Source organism: Dermacentor albipictus, chromosome 1, assembly GCF_038994185.2.
Source record: "Dermacentor albipictus isolate Rhodes 1998 colony chromosome 1, USDA_Dalb.pri_finalv2, whole genome shotgun sequence".
NCBI classification, from domain to species: Eukaryota; Metazoa; Arthropoda; class Arachnida; order Ixodida; family Ixodidae; genus Dermacentor; species Dermacentor albipictus.
The window spans coordinates 491,611,036-491,631,705 of record NC_091821.1 but is presented as its reverse complement, the minus strand read 5'-3'; the positions used below and the strand labels follow the sequence as shown (position 1 = coordinate 491,631,705).

At 44.3% G+C, this 20,670-nt stretch overlaps 1 protein-coding gene across 1 annotated transcript in view; it reads right to left on the bottom strand.

The window, feature by feature from the left end:
- The window catches only part of LOC135911951 (neprilysin-like), a 178,306-nt gene that overhangs the window by 94,450 nt on the left and 63,186 nt on the right, over window positions 1–20,670 (bottom strand). The window contains exon 9 of the mRNA XM_070531765.1: window positions 15,335–15,500. Within this exon, the coding sequence (XP_070387866.1) occupies window positions 15,335–15,500 (166 nt within the window). The remainder of the gene's footprint in view (window positions 1–15,334; window positions 15,501–20,670) is intronic.

Genomic DNA, 20,670 nt, shown 5'->3' with positions numbered 1-20,670 from the left:
ACATAGCAGGTGGGCATATTGTTACAATGTATGCGTTGATACAACATTATTCATAGAACATGTCAGTACAAAGTACAACAAACTAGATACGCTACATGTAGCTACACAGTACTGTCTGGAAAAATACAAAATGCAAAAAAAGAAAGACATCGTTTCATGCATATAATTAGTGACGTCAGCTATAAAAATAAAACAGATATTATAAATACAATAAATTGTCTTTCAATACAATCTCGTGAAATATAAATGCAACACGACCATTTACAACCTAACAGTGCATGACTTAATACAATCTAACATAACATAACATAAGAGATAGATCTAAACAATGAAAAAAAGCAAATTTGCATAAGACTAAAATATTTCTAGCAGTTATTCCTTATTCTTTTCTATCATGTTACTAAAAATTGAAGGCGAGTCTATATCAGCTATTGCTGAGTCGAGGTGGTTCCACTCCCTAACAGCAGTAGGGAAAAAAGAGTATCTAAATGTGTCCGTTTTACAAGGGTACTCAACTAACATTTTATTATGCTTATGGCGTGAAATACGGGACGTAGAGAAAGTAATCTATTTTGAAGAATTTATGTTAAAGCAGTTGTGCAACAGGTTGTGTATCAATTTTAGCCGAGCTTGCTGTGTTCTGTTTACCAGTGTGTCCATTTCGGATTAAGCCAGGAGTTCTGTGGGTGAGTCAGTGGTTTTGTACTTGTGAATAAACCGTATTGCTTTACTTTGAACTTTTTCCACTTCGGCTATGTTTGTCTTTGTGTGAGGAAACCAAACTGTGTTGGCGTATTCTAGTACTGGCCGCACAAATGTTTTATAGCAAAGCAGTTTGATATGACTGGGAGCAGAATTCAGGGACCTTTTAAGGAAGAAAAGCTTACGGGTGGCTGCTGAAGTGATGTTGGCAATGTGCTTGTTCCACTTCAAGTCAGATACTAGAGTCAGTCCTAGATACTTGTGTCGCTGAACATTAGTTAGTGGTGTACCATTGAGAAGGTAGATGACTCCTGACTTAATCTTCTTTGTTGTTACTATCATTGTCACTCATTTCTTGATGTTAAATGACATTTTCCATTGTTCACACCAGGCATTTATCTCGTTAAGGCATTTGTTCAAAGTAAAGCGAGCTTCATAACTTCTTATTTCTTTCTATATAATGCAATCATCTGCAAAAAGGTTTATGCTGCATGCTATGTTATTGAAGATATCATTGATGTAAATTAAAAATAGTAAGGTCCCCAAGACCAAGCCCTGGGGAACGCCAGATGTGACAGGAACTGCATCAGATGATGCTTCATCATGGAATACGAACCGTGAGCGTTGTGATAAAAAATCCCTAGTCCAGGCTGTAATGCTTCCATTTCCAATAATTGAATCCAATTTTGCGATTAGCTTGTTGTGACACACACAGTCGAGCGCTTTGCTAAAATCTAGAAATATTATATTTGTTTGACCGCGGTTGTCAATAGTCTGTGCTAGGCCATGTATACCTTCAGTCAATTGTGTTACTGTTGACATCCCGTGCCGAAATCTATGCTGATTGCCTGATAGTATACCATTCTCTTCAAAATATGTTGTTAGGTGTTTTAAAATTATATGCTCTAGTATCTTGCACGATGTACTAGTTAGTGATATCGGTCTGTAGTTGGAAGGAGAGTTTGTGTCACCTGATTTATGGATTGGTATTATCTTTGCTTTTTTCCAGTCATCTGGCACACGTCCGGTTGAAAGTGATATGCGATAGATAATGCCAAGATACCTGCTGCACCATTCTGCGTATTGCTTTAAGAATTCGTTCGGGACGTCGTCAGGGCCACTAGATTTTTTCGTGTCTAATCCGAGTAGGAGGTTAAAGATACCCGAGTCAGTTATGTTTGGTGAGTCGATAGTGAAACCTGTAGGAATTATTGGGGGGACAAACCTGTTATCTGCAGTAAATACCGATTGAAAGTACTTGTTGTATGCATTAGCTTGAGAAACTTTTTCATCGTGGGGTCATTCTGGCACGATTACTTTGCGTGCACGGAAGTGATTCCAAAATCTGTGTGGATTACTTTTTACGAAGTTAGGCAGGGTAGTATTAAAATATTCTTTTCTGGAGTGGCTTAGTCGGAGTTTAAATTCTGCCTTGGCGGTAATCAATTCTGATGTCTGAAGTGATTGATTTTTGGTCTTCTTCAAAGACCGACGTAATCTTTTCACTTTTCGTTTGCCATGAATGTCCTCACGCGTTAGCCATGGGTTGTATTTGCACGATTTTCTTGTTTTTAACGGTATAAATTGTTCCGTGCAGTAATGTATTACTGTCTTAAACCCTATCCAGAGGGAATTTGCGTCTGCCGAAGGATTGCAAGCCATTTCCGCAAAATCCGTGAATTCATGTGCCATGTACGTCAAAACATTGGCGTCGTCCGACTTCGCAAAGTCGATAACGGTGCTTTCTAAAGACCTATATCGTGGTCGGATATACCTTCAACAATACTAGTGTGTATTTTGTTTACAAAGAAGTGATCAGAGAGCAGTATTAGATCGAGTATATTACTTGCAGTACCATGTGAGCATGTTGGTTGATCAACTACTTGCTGTAGGTTGAAGTTGAGCATTAAATCAATTAGCGCTTCTGAAGTACGTCATGAGTATTGCATTTTCTTCCAGTTAATTTCTGGAAGGTTAAAGTCCCCCATGATGATAATTGTTACGCTGTGAGGGTGGCACTGCAGAAACTCATGTATGTTCTTTATGAAGCTTTCGTCCTAGTCGGAACTTCGGTAAACGCAGCCTACAATTATGGCAGTGTTGTTGCAGGTAATTCTGCAGAACGCGACTTCAGCATCCCTCACATTTGGCAACGGTTCGTAGGGGAGGGATTTCTTTATTAGCAGTGCCACGCCACCAACACGTGTCTGCCTGTCTGTCTTTTCGAATGGCAGAGTAATCGGGAGGCACAAATTCGTGATTTAAGACAGCCGAGGGAAGCCACGTTTCAGTCATCGCTACTATGTCAGGATTATGTTCAAAGAGTAGATTTTCAAGCGCGTCAGTCTTATTTAAGATGCTTCTCGCGTTTACATTCAATAACGTCAGTTCTTTGACTGCGCTCGGCTTCGCGTGATTGGACGCTTTGCTCCTACACTTTTTTTAAGTAAAACTCTCTCCCCCTTGTCCTAGTCCCAAGCGAAAACTTGGTCAATAATGTAAAGCTTGTCTAATGACAAAGAAACCCTGTCGTGGTTTTCTCGGTTTTCCTTGGCGCTATTCCACAGCAGTTTCCTGATTTCTCGAGTTCTTTTATAGAACTCTTCCCCGATAGAGAAACCTGCGTTTTTTAGCTTGCGCCCTTTTCCTAATATTGTAGATTTCTGTCTAGAATCCAGAAGCCTAAAGATTACTGGTCTTGTTTTGTTATGCACTGGTTTACCGAGACGATGAATTCGCTCTATGGAAATAGGCTGCAAGCTAAGCGTGTCCTGGATAATGGTCTTATTTACAGTTTCTTCTAGCTTTTCACTGTTTTCTCCTTCTGTTTCCGTCAGACCGGTAACTATTAGGTTTGACCATCTACTCTGGTTTTCCAAGTCGTCCATTCGTTTTTCCATTTTCCTTGCACTCTCATAAATGTCTTGTATTTGGCTTACGCATGAGGTTATCGTCGACTCCAGGCATGACAGAGCATCTAGATTTTATCTATACTAGCAAGCCGTCCTTCTTTAATTTCCTTGACATCGGCTGCAACTTCCTTCGACTGCTTTACGATTTGCGCTAGATCAGGGCCTGGATTGCTCTCAATGTCTCCCGCTAGCAAAGACAGCTCTTATAACCAAGTCACTACGTTCAAGAGCATACAACAAAGCTGCGGGCACGGCAGCAACAGCAAGAACGGATCACTAGAACGGACACAGTAGTCGTGTTGTCTTCTTACCTGCACGAAGAAAACAAACGGATTTGTGACCGTCATTTCGCCGGTGCCACCGTGCCCAGTGGACGCGATGCGAGGAGGCAGGCTACTTATAGTGCGCTGTGAAGCGGTGCTGCCTGCTGGTGACGTAGTTCATCACACGTGGGCCTAGTCGCGGATGGGGGCAAACAGTTGCAATGTGCTGAACACGTTATCTTCGCCCCGTGAAACGGTACGAAGCTTGTGTCGCTTGCTTCCCTGGACGATGCCGCCGGTAGCATGTGTATGCCATCCAGGGATACGAAAAGACCGGTGGAGACGGCTTTACGATGAAAACAAATGGATTAGTGGCCGTCATTCCGCCGGCGCCACCGTGCCCTCGGCTTCATTGTCAGTTCGCTTAATCTGGTCATAATTAGCAAAATTCGAGCCACTCAGATCCTCTTCTCTCGTTCTTGCCTCCGTGTGGTACTCCGCAGTGCTCTCTCATATCCAGTAACGCCGAAAAGTGTCGATTGTGTGGGAGGCAAGATTGGGCGTTTTAACTCCTCAGGAGCTTCAAGGTGTAACCGGCACCCGCCGATCCAATGGGTTCTTAAGGTGCCAAAGAATGGTTTGAGTTCATTGATGCGGGGTGTCACTTTCGTATACGTTCCTATGAGAGTCGCGCTCACTTTATTATGTCATGAAAAAAAAAACCCAGAATTTACTCAAAAAGACTCAAAGAGAGCCTCAGACGGGACAGAACGACCTTCTTCTCTTTTTTGAGTCCTCCGCCCACACTTCTTCCAATCATGAGGCAACATTTGCCGCAATATTTCTCCCTCATAGACGAAGCCTGCCGGTAAAGTCAGTTAAGTCCTCGGAGTGAAGGGCTTCGGAAGAGCGATGTGCGCGACCTCAGTTTTGGCATAGCGTTGCCCAGTTGCGGTAAGGCGTGCCAGACGATAGTTTACTGCCATGTAATTGCCAACAAGGTACGGGCCAGTATATTTGTCGAGAAGTTTCTGACATAATAATATTAATAATATGTGGGGTTTTACGTGCCAAAACCAGTTTCTGATTATGAGGCACGCCGTAGTGGGGGATTCCGGAAATTTTGACCACCTCGGGTTCTTTAACGTGCACCTAAATCTAAGTACCCGGGTGTTTTCGCATTTCGCCCCCATCGAAGGGCAGCCGCCGTGGCCGGGATTCGATCCCGCGACCTCGTGCTCAGCAGCCTGACACCATAGCCACTGAGCAACCACGGCGGGTAAGTTTCTGACATAGGCCACGTTTGCGCACCGGACACCATAACAAGACAAGATCCCCTGGAGAAAAGGTGACATCCCGATGGTGCCTGTCGTACCGTGCATTTGACTGGTCTTGCGAAGCGAGTGTACGCATGCGGCAAGCGTCCAGCTTCTTCAGCGAGGCACCGAGTCTCGGCGATGAAGACGTCCTCCACGGTGGAGAAAGTATGGTGTCGAGTGTGTGACGCGGTGGACAAGCGTACAGGAGGAAAGACTGACTGTAGCCAGCTGTTTCGTGCTTTGCAATGGTAAAGCCATATTTAATGAAGAGTAAAATGTCGTCCGAATCTTTATGCTCCGATGCGATGTACCCGGACAACATGTTCATCAGTGTGCAGTTGGTACACACGGGCAGCCCCTTTGTCTGCGAGCGACACTTGGTCGAGTGACGATAGCTGGGAGAGAATAATCGAAGCAGCCCTTCTACAACATCTGGAGCAAATTGCCGCCCATGATGACGAATAGAGGTAGGCCATGACGGCGGTTTGTTAGTATCGATACTTACCATTCCCATGAACTTCCAGTTACCTCAGGCGTCCCTCAGGGTGGTGTTTTAGGGCCTTTATTATTCTTAATTTATATTAATGACATTGCCAGCGTTGTCACAGCACCAGTTCAAATAAAACTGTTTGCTGACGATTGTGTTCTGTTCAGTGAGGTAACCGGTTGCGATGATCAGATAACCCTGAACAATAATCTTGAAAACCTTCTTTCTTGGTGCAATCGTTGGAACATGGAGGTAAATGCTAACAAAACAGTTTACATGAAGATAACTAAAAAAATAAATAGCCTATCTTTTCCTTACGCTCTCGGATCCGAACCATTAACCGAGGTTAGGGAATACAAATATCTTGGCGTCACAATACCTCATAACCTGCACTGGAACATTCACATTTCTAACGTATGTGACTCAGCCTTTCGTAAACTCTGTCTTCTACGTCATAAACTAAAACAAGCTCCCGCTGAAACTAAACTTTTAGCCTACACATCAATAATAAGGCCAAAACTGGAGTATGCCTGCACAGTGTGGGACCCTTACACAAAAACGAACATTGGTGCACTAGAAAGAGTACAGCGTAAAGCAATCAGATTTATTTTTTCGAAATACCGTATGACTGATTCCCCGACAGCAATAATTAGACAACATGGCATTCAGACATTGGAAATACGAAGAAAAATACAACGGCTGAAATTTCTTTTTCTTCTTAAAAATAATCTCCTCGCCCTCACTCCTGAGCCTTATGTAACGCCAATGACAGCACGCCGAACACGTCATCGTCATGCTGACTCTCTAACTCCCTGTAATGCCAGAACTAACATTTTTAAATATTCTTTTTTCCCACGCACTATAACCGATTGGAATAATTTACCTCAGTCGCTACTAAACAGTACTGATTCCATTGACCGTTTGAACTACTGATTTCATAGTAATAACTGAAATTGATCTTTGTGTTACATTCCTTCTCATTGCTTAAAATTGTACTGACGGTTCATTTGTACATTTACTCTTCACTTTTGTTTTGGGAATTGTTTGGTTACAAGACCGAGTGTTCTTTTTACCCATTTGGTTCTCGCAGCTGGTGGACTCCATTGCTATTGTGCACACTAATTTGGTCCTTTTGTTCTTACGTTTGCAAATGCAATTATTCTGTATTTTGTATGCCCCTCCTGCCTGGGCCTCAATGAGGCCTGCGGTATTGTATAAATAAATAAAAAATAAATAAATAATGATCGAGTGCAGCAGAAAAAGCGAAACTTGGCTAGCGGTGGCAGATGGTAAAGCAGCATTCTGGCTGTACCAGATCAAATGGTCGGCAGTTACGATGCTCCAACGGTTTCCTTGCGTTGTGCGCGGAAAGGGATCCATGAGATAAATTCCGTATTAAACGAAAGCAGAGCTAGGAAGTTTAAGTGCCCGTAGGAGTCCGGCTAGCGTGGTGGTTAAATGCTTGTGGGCTTGACACTAAGCGCAATCGGTAACATACATTTCATTCGAGTGACGCATTCGGGGCCAGCAAAACCGTTATTGCACAGATGAAACCTACACAATGTTCCTAGGTGTCCGGAGGTAGGATCGTCGTGCGTAGCCCGCTGAAAAGTTGAGCGTAGCTTCTCCAAAACTACAATAAGAAAGCGGACAACAGTGCTTACGAAACTTCTTTTGTAGAAGAGGCCATCACGAACACAAAAACCTCGGTTTGTTGTGGAGTCATGCGTAGCGCTGAAAAGTGGCTATAAGCAGTGGTCTTCTTGCTGCACATTTACAAAATTATCTTTATCAGGAAATTCTGGTGCCGTAGAAATAATAAGGTGGTCAAAGTTATCCCCGTCGCAATGTATCGTGTTGAGTGCCATTCGCGAATAGCAGTCTGCACCGTCGTGACGGCGATCACTCTGGTATAAAACTGTGAAATTTCACGGCTGAAGACGTAGAGCTCAGCGCGTGAGACACCGAGAGGGATCACGAACGTTGACAAGCCAGCAGAACGAATGATGATGCATGATGACTGTGAATGGGCGCCCGTACACATACGAGCGGAAACGTTGCACATCAAAAATGACCGCTAGGTATTGTTGCACCGAAACGGTGTTATTGCGTTCAGGCTTAGTTAACGTGACACTCGCACAAGCAATCATGTGCTCATTCCTTTCACATCGCTGAACGAGGACTCGAACGAGGCCCACGCCACTCGCATGGATGTGGACCTCCGCCGGTGCGGTTGGGTCGAAATGCCGAAGGATAGGGCACGTCGTCAGTAGAAACTTCAGTCGACAAAAAGAAGCATGCACTCATGAGCAGTGTCCTTATGCGGAAGACAAGTCAGTGGATAGGGGACATGAGAAAAAGGGGGTTAAATCGGCGGAAAGAAGAGCAGACGCCTAGGAAACTACGAAGCAATTTAACAAACCCAGAAGGCTTGAGCGCTTGAACATCTGTTGTCCCGTGTGGATCAGGCCTGATAGCATCCTTGTCCAGAAGGTGGCCAAGTATCAACATCTGTCGCTCTCCAAAATGACATTTCTTAGAGTTGAATACTAGGCTGGCGTGTTTGATGCAGTGTAAAACAACTTCCAGGCGCCACTTGTGCTCTTAAAAAGTGCTTCCAATAATGACAATCTAGTCTAGGTAACACATGCAAATAGTTCATTTGAAGCCGTGACATTCTGTCCATAAATTTTTCGAAAGTCGCGGGTGCGTTACAGATCCCAAACGATATGATGTTGAACTGAAAAAGGTCGGCCGGGGTTACAAATTTGTTTTTTTTTTGTCCGCCGGGTGCATTGGGATTGGCCAGTACCCCGATCGTAGATCAACAGCAGGAAAGTACGGCTCCGAATGTATTTGTAGCATTTCGCGGACATCCTCGCGGATAATGTTGCACTCTGACGGTGATACTATATACGGTATTTGTCGAACAGGTTGCGCCGATCCCCTCCTAATTGCGTGCATGATTTGAGACGCAGGAGTCAACGGCGCGTTGTCCTCCTGAGTTAAATCTCAGGTACCCGAATGCTTAGTTAGGACGTTCACTAATGTACGACGCTCATTCCTGCTGATCGACTTGCTGATTATATGAAGAAACTTTCAATCTTCTGAACAAGTCCCAACTCATTTATGTGGAGCACCTGCGAGTATAGTGGCTGGCGTCGACTTGTGATCTTTCAAGACAGCAAGCTTCGTGCCATTGGGCGCCACTGCGTTTTCGCTCCAGGCTCACAATCCATAATTTAGAGTGCCGCCAAGCCACAGACAAAAAATAATGTAGTAGAAAGTATCCCTCGGGCCCGTTAAATGCGCAAGCGTAGAAAGCCTGATGACTGTTACTAACACAGTCCACCACAACACACACAGCTAACAAAGGAACCACGAGAGTGTCTTCACAAGCATGAAATGCGCCGTCCTCGCTCGAAGCATCCTCTCTGACCTCGTAAGAAATGTCGCCACTTGCAAACATCTCTCACGTTCGGCAAACAACTGTGGTAACGCAAATCTGTAGGAAATCAACGCCTAATACATCATGTGAAGATCGGAGAAAAATTGTAATTTCAGTCGATAAAACTTGAACACACAGTAAGACTTGCGCAGTTCAAAGAACAAAAGGCGGCAAGGAATCCCAGCTATGCCTAAAAAAATTTCCGCATGGTTCCATTGAAATAGCACTTTGCGTCCTAATACCCTTTTAAAAGCAAATTTCATCACAGAAACAACAGAACCAGTGTGAACTAACGCCAATGCAGACACATCTCCAACAAGGGTTTCCACTTTGTTATTCAATTCTTCAAGTTGCTGGTAGAAGGCGATTGCGTCATTGAAAGCCATTGAGTGTTGGGCTCTGGGGCTGCAAGTTGATCATACCGAGGCTATTGGCGATCAGGACCAAAACGTGATAAGTGGCCAAGAATGCTGCGAACATAACACGTAAGGACGAGAAGGTCACTGCTGTAGTCCTCAGAATAGTCAGGCAATACCGCATGCCTCGGACGAGTGACTGGGTCGTAACGTGGAGCACTGCCACTAGTGGGACGTCCGAGGAATGGGCGTAATGAGAGCGATGTTCAAATAGTGTACTTGAACGGTATTTGGTTCTCGATGCCGGTGCATGCTGGTACTCGGATACATCCGCGATCTTGATAGATGGATGCCACCCAGTCGAAGGTGGAGAAGTGGCGGGGCTTGTGAAAAGGACGCGTAAGAGACACCAAGCAGACTACTTGCCGTATCGTTGTGCCTCCATAACTCTTCGAGGACGATGTGTCTTATGATGGATGCCAGGTCAAATGAAAAGCTGATGTCGATACGGGCCACAGTGGTAACACTGGCCAATTGGCCAAATTTTTGTGTTATTTCGCGCTTCTTCAGTAACTCGAACGTGCGGCAGTGCTTAATGACGTCAGAAAATGAAGCGAAACTGTCCTTGCCGGAGAGAAAATTCTACAAATTCTCTGCTATCCCCTTAAGCAGGTGCCCTACTTTGTTTTCCTCGGACATTATTGCGTCGGCTTACTTGCACTATTTCAATATCTCCTCAATGTAGGCAGTGCAAGCTTCAGCTGATATCTGTGCTCTCTATGCCAGGGTGCGTTTTGCGCGTTTTTTTTTCGTCTGACTCAGCGGAGCATTTCTTGCGCTGTACGACGAAACGAGCCCAGGTCCTTAATGATTCTTCATGATCTTGAAACTACCTCGGGGCAGTGCCAGTAGATGCGAAGACAATAATGGTGACTCGGATGGTAGTGCCCCAGTCATTGGTCTTGCTCATACGTTGATATTCCTGAGCCGCTCTTCCACATCTTCTCTTCCTTTCCCGGCGAAAACACAAGGCTCTCGTTAGTAGCACCACGTGCCAGTAGGCATTGATCCTGGAGCGGCAGGCATCGGACCTTGAGCGTCTCCGTAGTTAGACATGTTAGCATATAAAGATGGAAGTCCGGCAAGGCGGTAACTCTGGCGAAGAATAAATGTTGAGGGTCTGTCGATACTCCAATGACCACGAACTTTACTTCAATGGCGATGAAAGAAACAGAGCTTACATAAACGATTCAAGGCGAGGCTAAGGCGGGGCAAAGCGTCTTTCTTCTTTCTCGAATTTTCCACTCACACTTTTTCCACTCATGAGGCAACATTTACCTTAATAATATCTTCGCTGGAGGCCAGCTGCCGTACTTGCCTGATCCAATATTTCTACAGAACAAATATCTCTTAAGTTACTAGAGGGCCAGTTTGCGCCATGTTTTTGTATTGACAGTGGTTGATGACTCAGAATATAAATAATGTGGCTCTGAGGCACCTTTCAGATGTACTGTAGCTTTCTACATCCAAAACCGATATCGATGCCATTTCAGAGAAGATGGCAACTTGAACGGCGAGCATATTTTTCATTAATGTTTCGTTGGTGTTTATAGCTTCTGGCTCTGGGATGGATATACATATCACTCACATTCCCAGTCTGTTCGATTCCACCACGTATGCCTTGACAGTAGCGGCTCTACTGAAATTCCACGGATTAATAGGCCTGTGGGGCTCGCCGGTACGGGACGCAAACTCCGTAGGGAACTTTCGAATATTTCCCTGATCTCTTTCACTTAGTTTGACGGAATTTTTTTCCACATCACTGCGTTTTCTTTTATACATGACAGCGTGATTATGGAATTCGACCATATTGTGCAGTGGCTTTCAAATACAATGAGAACAACTGAGACGTAATTCGGCAGAATTGCTTCATTAAGACTCCTAGAAGATGCAGTAGTGGCTGCTTCGTTGCCTTGGTAGGTTTCACACCTGCTTTTGAGATCAACTTACGCTTCGCTGAGCAACTCGGTACTACATATAGGGCTCCACCACACGTCAAAGGAATTGCGTCACAAAATACGCGAACCTCTAGCACTCTGGGCAATTTGGTTTCTCTTCCAAGATAACTTGATATGGACAGATACTATAAGGCTTGTGGATGCCGCACTTATTCATATAATGCTTCTTGAAAGTCTTGAGGTAGTTGCTGGTTGGAGCCTAACACACGTGTTCATAACTTCTTTTAGGTGCTGATCACAAGTGAATGGCGCAACAAAGACTTTTGAGTCGAATTTCTATGGAGCACCCTGCGTGCCGATAGATGTCAGATTTTTCTATCATAAATTTCCGAATGCTCATCCAAGAAACGCAAAATACATCATATGATTACAAGTATTTTCACGCTTTTCTCGTGGGCCACAGCAAGTTGCACTTCTTTAACTTCAACATCTTTATTCCACTCTTGTTCCTCTTACACAGAAAGTGGGTAAATGTTTGGACAGGATCAGAAAGCTGCGGCAAAGTAGCTTGAATAGGAAGCTGGAAAGTTCTTTGCTTGCTGCCTTTTTCTCATGCTATGATGTATAATCCAGGTCATATGAGTTGGCCGCATATTTGCGTAGCGCCATTCCTGCTTCCTCCAGAATCTCGTTCGCTTCTCAGCCTATTTGAAGTGCTTCTTTGTCTGAGTTTGTTTCGTCTGCTACATAATCCATGTTCAATGACTCTCGCAGAAGATTGAGTGCACTTGCCTTGATGCCAGGTATGGTATTTAGAAGGTAGAGTATGCAGTTGCCATCAGGAGGAAGGGGCTTCATGCTGCTCTGAATGCATTCACGCCATTCGCCATTCCTGAACCTGTTTCGAGCAATATGCAGTATTTTTCTAGAAATCACAGTAATCGAACGGCGTTTTTCTCTAACCATGCGATTGAGATTCGAATGAATGCGCATTCTCGATGTCAGCTAGCAGACCTATGCGGCGCGTTCTCAAGCATCGCCATAGGTTCTGAAGCCACCACCGTCGCCATAGGTTGGTCACAAGTCAGCTAAGTAAGAGAAACTCACTCAAGCTCACCGACAAAATGTATTTTGTGCTTAAGGTTCACTCAGTTTCATAAAGTCTGCTGAGCTTGGCGCACTCGGATTGAAACTTACGAAAATTCTACTTAGCCGGACTGACTCGTATTCAGGCTCACCGAGTGACTCTGAGTGAGTCTGAGTCAGAGTCTGAGTGAATGTGGACGATTCTACTCATGGGTGAGTTCGTCAACCAATGGGTAGAATTGACACTAGTGAAACCTTTTATATAAATAACAAAGATGATTCTTGCGTTCAAAGCAGTTCGTTAGCATTGCTTCCATCTTTCTTTCCAATGGCGAACTAAATTTTTTTCATTTATTTTAATTCCGCCATATTGTTTTTCCGCCAATACTGTAATATGAATATGAGCCACACCGCATTCAAGGGTTCCGGATTTATTTCGACGACCTGTGGTAAGCCGCACCTAATGCATAACACACGGGCGTTTTTGCACTATACCTCGTAATTTCAGTTTTTACAGACTGCCCTGTGACAGCTTGTCTTCGTGTACCGCGCTTTGGTTTTAATATACATTTGTTGCCTCCTGAAATACATTCAGATGCAAGTTGGCGCTTGATTGTGTCCCCTTCTTTTTGTCCTGTGTTTTGACTTTGCTTTGACTTACTTGTAATAGCTATAAATACGGGATGGGGCCAGTACATGTACCGACATCATCATCATCATCATCATTATCATCATTACCACGCTCTTTTATTTCCACTGCAGGACGAAGGCCTCTCCCTGCGATCTTCAATTATCTCAGTCCTGCGCCAGTCGATTCCAAATAGTGCCCGCGAAGTTCCGAATTTCATCGTTCCCCCTGACCTTCGGCTGTCCTCGACTGCGTTTCCCTTCTCTTGGTGCCCATTCCGTAACCCTAATTGTCTAACGGTTATCTAACCGGTGCATCACATGACCTGCCCAGCTCCATGTTTTCTCTTGATGTTAATTAGAATATCGTCTATACCCGTTTGCTCTGATCCAAACCACTCTCTTTCTGTTAGTTTTTTAACGTTATGCCGAGCAATCTTCCTTCCATTGCTCTTCGCGCTGTCCTTAACTTGTTCTCAAGCTTCTTTGTCAGTCTCCAAGTCTCTGCCCCATTTGTAAGCACTGGTAAAATGCACTGATTGTACAGCGTCAGTTTCAATGATAATGTTAAGCTTCCACTGAGCAGCTGACAACGTCTGCCGTATGCGATACAACCCATTTTTATTCTGCTATGAATGTCCTTGTCATGATCAGGGTTCCCTGTGATTATTTGACCTAGCTAAACGTACATGATTATATTGCGCTTAGTGTTACACATACGAACGATAGGGACAGCACGCGAACGTACGTTGCGCAAACTAGCAACGGTTTAATACTGTTAAAGAACGCGCTTATATAGAACTAAGTGTGGCGCGGGGGGGGGGGGGGGGGGTTGGGGAAGGGGAGCTATAGACGGATATGACAAGGTGACGATAGTTGATGATACTTTGGGCCGGCAACACATCGTTTACTTGCACCTGTTCGCCCTGGCAATATCGACCTCTGCTTCCATATGCGCGATGGGCGGAGTGCTTACGGACATAATCGTACGCAATATAATAATGAACGTCCACAAACTAGCCCGGTTGATTGCTTTACTAAAACGTAAACCTACTCTTTCACAGACTCTAGAGGCTGACTGGCGATCCTGAACTCTTGTTCCTTTGCCCAGCTATTCATCATCACTCTCTGTTAAGGTCCTCAATCATTTGTTGTAATTCGTACTGTAACTCGCACCGACCTAAAGAACTTCAAAGTGGTTTTACCGTTTCGGGTCTTGTGAAAGTGGCGCAAAGTTAAAAACTTTTTTACACTGTGTTGTTTCCGTGTGCTGGCACATTTTAGTTAATATTGTGCGTCATGCCGTTCAGACAGGCTTCCGTCACACACCCGACTTCTCAAATATGTATGCACCAACATGCCCAACATATCACTCTACTAAGCCAGTAGTGAAGCACCGGAATGGCATGGAGATAATTTTCGCTACCGTAGGCAGACAATTTTATGTTCCTAAGAATTTTTTTTTGTTAGCACAATACTGGTTCATATTACTTTGGCGTTTAGAAAACAAGCTGAAGTATGTAGGCGCAGTGTTTCAGTAAACAAAAGTTGCAGCCTCATGCGCGCGACTTTTTTCTGTAGAGTGGTTCTCCGACTCACTTTCTATGGCTGGAGTGCATTGTTTCGGCGAAGGCCATCCACATTTTTAGGCATGCGCAATGCTTTTGAGTCAGTGTGTTGGCGAGCATCGCGTACATCCAAACGTCTTTGGGTGCACTGCGAAACCGCACATTAATCGCGTTTCCCCTTCCAAAACCAATTCCCAGAGGTTGGTGCCGCATTTATACAATAACGCTACTCGAGCTTAGATCAGTTATCTTATGTGTTACGTGGAGTCCTGGACCCAACGCAGGTTCCGCGAATAAGACGCCAATTTCTGCGTTATTTTTCATTTACACTACAATCGGAATTCCTATCATTGGCATACCTAGTGAAAGATAACACCATATTTTGAGCGACAGCTTCGATACTCAATAATATGGTCTCGTACTTTTCATGCATATGGTCACTTTCGCATATGGCATATGGGGACATGGTCAGTTTTAAAATTTCAAAGGCATCTCTTGCTATTCCAACGCGAATAGATATGATGTGTTCCCAGCGATAAGTCATAGCGCCTTTACACTTGCAATATCCACTTCAATGTCGTAACTTATGCTGAAAAAGAAGCACTGACCTTCGCCCATCGCTGTCTGGAGCTCGCTGGCCACAGTGGCTACCTTATGTTCTTCAAGATGCGTGTACTCCTTGAGTATGTCAGAAAAATAAGTGGCGCCATACTCAGGATCCTCGTGAGGGTTCCAGTCCAACAAGTATACAGTGGTCTTTTTATCAAGTGCTATCTGAAAGGGAACAATCATTTACGTGGTGGCCCTATGCGTCTACAGTTTTACTAACTAAGTAGCGATAACACAACCACATGTTCTTTAAATGACATACCAGATCGTCCAATATGCGCAATAGGAAACAATGGTGGTTCTATGTCAAAAAGATTACCTCTTAATAAGCAATGAACATTTAAGTGTTCTCAGTGCAACTTAAAACAACATAAAACGGAAATATGGAAGCGGCGTGAGGGTTCAGTTGAATGACTATTTTAGGTTGTTTATTGGCAGAAAAACAAACTGCACGTTAAAAGAGGACGTGCTCAAAGAAGGCGTCTGGGCATTCTGAAGTAGAACTTATCAGCTTGAACGAAACTATCCTTACTCCCATAGTTTATGAAACGATGCGAGACATTGTAAAAGCTTCCATAACAATAGGCCTTTCAATTCTTTTCCTCATTCCACCTAAGGTTTTTATAGTTATGATTTAAGTTTTAGCAAAAATAAGTTAGGCTGCGATTTTGTTCGCCATGTGAAACACATCGTTTTTCGCGTGTTAAGCCTATGCTATTGAGAAAGGTTTTCTTCACCACGTATCCGACTTTCATAACAGATATCATACAAGACGTCGTTTTTGTAGAAAACTGTTATGATGGAGCTACTCTCGGGACATCCAAAGAAAACAAAAGCTCGCACAAACACCATTAATGATTAGGAATACTGTCCGAATAGATGAGAAGGTACCGCACCGATATTCTTAGAGTGTGCCGGAACCGGAACAAAACTTGAACTGAATAAATGATAATTATCGGTTCGGAATTCAATGCCACGATATTATAGCGTCCCTTGTCGCCTGGAACGTTTCCAGATCTAGAATGGTTTCTACTCAGCACAGAAAAATTTATACATGAGGTGCTATATTTAGGGAACGAAACCGTTTGGATATTTCTCAATTAGCTTCACAATTTAGCCATGGCTTTCAATCAATAATTAAACAGCAAATCGCAAATTTTTTTTAGTATTTGTGACCTAAGCACTTCTTTAGAGTCATACGCACTCTTAAAGAATATAATTTACACGCCAACAGTGATGTGCGTGCTCGGACATCGAGCTGCATTTAGGGGGAAAATCACATACTTTACACAAACCTACCACTGGAGGCGCGATCAACTAGGCAAATCTTGCGTCTGTTAAAATAAGTAACAGTTTCGCCCGGAGGGTGACGCACGTGATTGCGATAGTAAGGTTTTGTTGCTTCGCTGAAACTCGGGCGGTATTCTAACAAAACGCGCGAACAGGGAATGCAAGACCACTCTCAATGCGCATTTTGGCCAGTTTCGTGTAGCCTATATGAGGAGTCTCGTAGCGCTGCGTTCATTACGAGTGCCACTAGTGTCTGCGCAGGCGTCGCACCTCTGTGATCAATGAGATGAGAGCGAAGGAAAAGCACAGGAGTTTCTAGAAGTTTACCGAGTGTCTCCCTCGGGCAACTGTGCACCCAACTGTACAACCACAAACTGGACGCCACCGAAGCTCCGCTGCAAATTCGAGTGAGCAGATAACGACAGTGTGTGCGCTTGAACACATTATTTCTGCAGCCAAACGAGACCTTCTTTGGATGCCTTATAGTACTCACGAGGGAGCCACGCATCGGTACTGTATGTCGTGACAGCAAAGCGGAAACAGCGACAGCAAGCATGGCGCCTCCAGCGCCCACATAATTGCTTTCGTGATAAAAATAATTATCTTGCACGGCCCGTGCGTCACCGTGCTGGCGAAGAGCGCCATTTGGCAAATGGAGCTGGGCGTGCAGAGCAATACTGAAATTACAACACGACGTAAGTGACAGATGCTGCCGCGCTTCCTCTGGTTCCATGGAAGGCCAAATGAATTGTGTCACTCTTTGCGAATACATACTTGCGCTATTCCTTCGCGGATAAGTTATCTTGGTTTTATTGGAAACAGTGCGAATCACTGGTTTGACTCGCACCCCTAGGAACGCTCGCTACCTGGATCTCCTGGTGGACGTCATTATTAAGCGTACGCTAAAGTGAAAAATATTCCATCAGCGGTTTCAATACGTTTTCATTCTATCACAAGTGGTGTTCCAAGCGGACGCTTATGACGTTTTACCTGCTGCCGCAACCGCTTCGACCGCATGCACATTTTAACAACAGAGGGCTCCCCTGCTGGCGCATGAACTGCAGCAGAAGGTCCCCCGACTGGCGTATGCGGTCAACATGGTGCTACTATCGGGCAATCCATGAGATTCACAGACACTTGCGAATATGTATGCCAATGCAGCGACAAATCTAAGCTTTAAGCTTAGCAGGGAAAAATCGGGAATTATGATCTTTACTGCAGAAACGAGTAATTACGTGGTGTCAGTTGAGTAGCAAGTCATATATTGCGAAGCAATGTAAATACTACGGCGTATACATAAATAAAGGGAAGAATTACTCAAGCACCCAATAAGATAATCTAAATATAAAAGGAAGCGGAATGGAGCAATAGTTGAACAGCGCACTTTGGGGCGACAATCAAATTGAGGTGGTGCGCGGAATCTGGAAAGAATAATGGTGCCAGCGCTAGCGTTCCCGAATGCCATTCTGTTCTTAAAAACGGATAACTTGTCAGTGCTGGCAGTTAAACGAAGATCGGTAGACCCGTTGGCTTTGGGTGCCAAAGGTAAAACCACAACAAAGGCACTGCAGGCGTCTGAGAAGCGCAGAGTGAAGTTAGTTTTGAGGAAAGACTCAGGAACATGGAACCAAATAAATGGGCACCTAAAGAGCACAAACAAGTGTACCTGAAAGGCCTGGATAAAGAGTGCAGGAAGAAAGTCAAGAAAATTGGCAACCATGTACAGGCTACTTGAAAGTGTAGACAACCAGGGGTCATCAGAAAGAAACAGAGAGAAAAAGAGACAGGGAGGGGGATGCGAGGAATGGAAACAAAACGAGCATGGAGGCTTGCAAGAATGGGAAAAAGAACTTAGAAGGAAAAATGTGCACGACGATACGAAGAGGGCTCTTTGTTGTTTGAGGATGGAGTCGATCACCTAAGGACAAAACAAACCGGAGCAAATACTCGCAACTAGATGAGGCATGCGTACGCTGGAGCAAAATTCCAGACGCAACTCAGCACATCCTGATATAATGCCAAGGGATTCACCAAGTGAAACGCGCAGGTAACTTCCACTTTCCAGAAGTGCTTAAATTTAAAGCGGATGGAAGCATCAACCGGTCAACAGCCGAGACAAGTAAAAGACGTTTAAAGTATTGGAGGGAGAAAAGCAGGAAGGTGATTCATAGGACCAGATCCGTTAGAGGCATAGGTACCGTTGCAAGGATAAATGAAGAAGTTTTCAGGAATACAAGGAAATAATAAAGAGACATAGAGAGGAATGCTATAATAAAACGCAGGCATATAATACCTGATAAATAAAGCAAGCTAGTTGACTCCTTGTCACCGCCCTGTTTCAAAGGGGATGCCAGTAAATCTGTACCAATTTCGAAACCAGATACATCCAAAAGTTACTGCTAACGTGATACCTGGCTTAATAAGTAATGAAAAAATTAAAAACGACATATGAGCAACGAAACCCCCCTTGAAGTTCCCCATGTAGCCTGAGGCCCTTCACGAATTTCGATGGCGCCTGCTCGGGAGCATATAGTTCGGTTTTAACAAAGAGATGTACTGCTTGCATTTTAACGCTCTGCGACACTTTTAAAGTACCAGTGTTCTTCTTAAATGGCATTTCTCACTTTTATCTATTTATGGGACCACACAGTCCTCTACCGATCGCAGAACGAATCATGCCTGCACCTTGTGGCATTGAAATGTTACAGGCTCCTTTGTAGCGTGCACCGTACTTTACGAAACCGAAAATGACTAATTTCGTTTCCACTTTTTTCTCTTGAAAATAGTGTTACGTAAGTTAACCATACTTGCTCCTCAAATGAATTATATGTTCTACAAACGCAATATATTTAGAATATTTCGCGAGTATTTTGGTTAATGTTCACACAACGGGGCGCAACGTGACTTGCGGTGGAACCCAGGGCCCGTTTCAAAGGGGACGCTCGCAGCATCAATCCAACCATCCATTCATTGCGACACCGGCAGAAAGCAGCCGTGTTTCAGAAGCGCTGGAATTCAAAGCGGACGGGAACCTTTATTGGTCAGCAGTGGAGATAAGCAAGAGAGAATTAGGGCATTGGTAAAAAAAAAAAGCCCGCCCCCATTCCACTCTGTGAAAGTGGATGTACAGCGAAGCTGGTGCGGTCGTTAGGCGGCTAGCACCGCAGCGAATGACGTGAAACGAAGTCACCCAAGCACCACCACCCCAAGCGACGTACGTCACGCGTGCATGCACGTGCTGCGAAGGTGCAGCATACGTACATCCTCACTTTTCTAGGCGGTCTACCAAGCGCAGGTGCCACATTGAACTAACATGATGCTGAAAAGCAGAATGCGGCATATCCGTAAAGTACGACGTACTGAAAACCTACAGAGATGACAGCACCAGATTCTGATTGGAATATACGAGGAAACGTAACCCTTTTACACGGAAACTTAAACACACACCCGCTTTTCCAGCCACCGGTTTTTGGGTGAGCATGCCACGAAAAATCCAGACAAATTAGAGAATAGCAGCTTCGCTGCAATGAAGATTCATAGAACCAGGAGTCCTTACATGTACAGGTAACTGTATAATTTAGAGATCAAGATTTATTGAGGAAAAAATAACCCATGGAAACAGAGCCAAAATAGTAGACTGCGACACATGAGGTAGAACCTGATCAGAAAAGGCCGGCTGGCTGAGCACATGTTGCTGCCCATTTTACAGAGAATGCAAATAAAAAATGCATCATCATCATCATTGGCAAAAGCTCCAAAAACATGTACGAGAGCCTGCCAATCCTCATGTTTGGCCTTTTTGATGTTGCCTGCCACTACAACAGCGGAAGCCATGCAACTTTATATGTAAGGCCAATCGAAATGAAGTCTGCTCTACTCAGTGTTCAAGCTTGACATGGTAAGGCCCGTTCTCTCCGAATGAAGGCATCTTGCCATTTCTCTCATGGAGCAACGTAAGCCAGAAAAAAAAATGGCAGCTTATAAGCGGGTAAAACAGAATAAGGAGAATGGTCACGGACAGCTTTGCTAGAAGACTGGAGCGCAT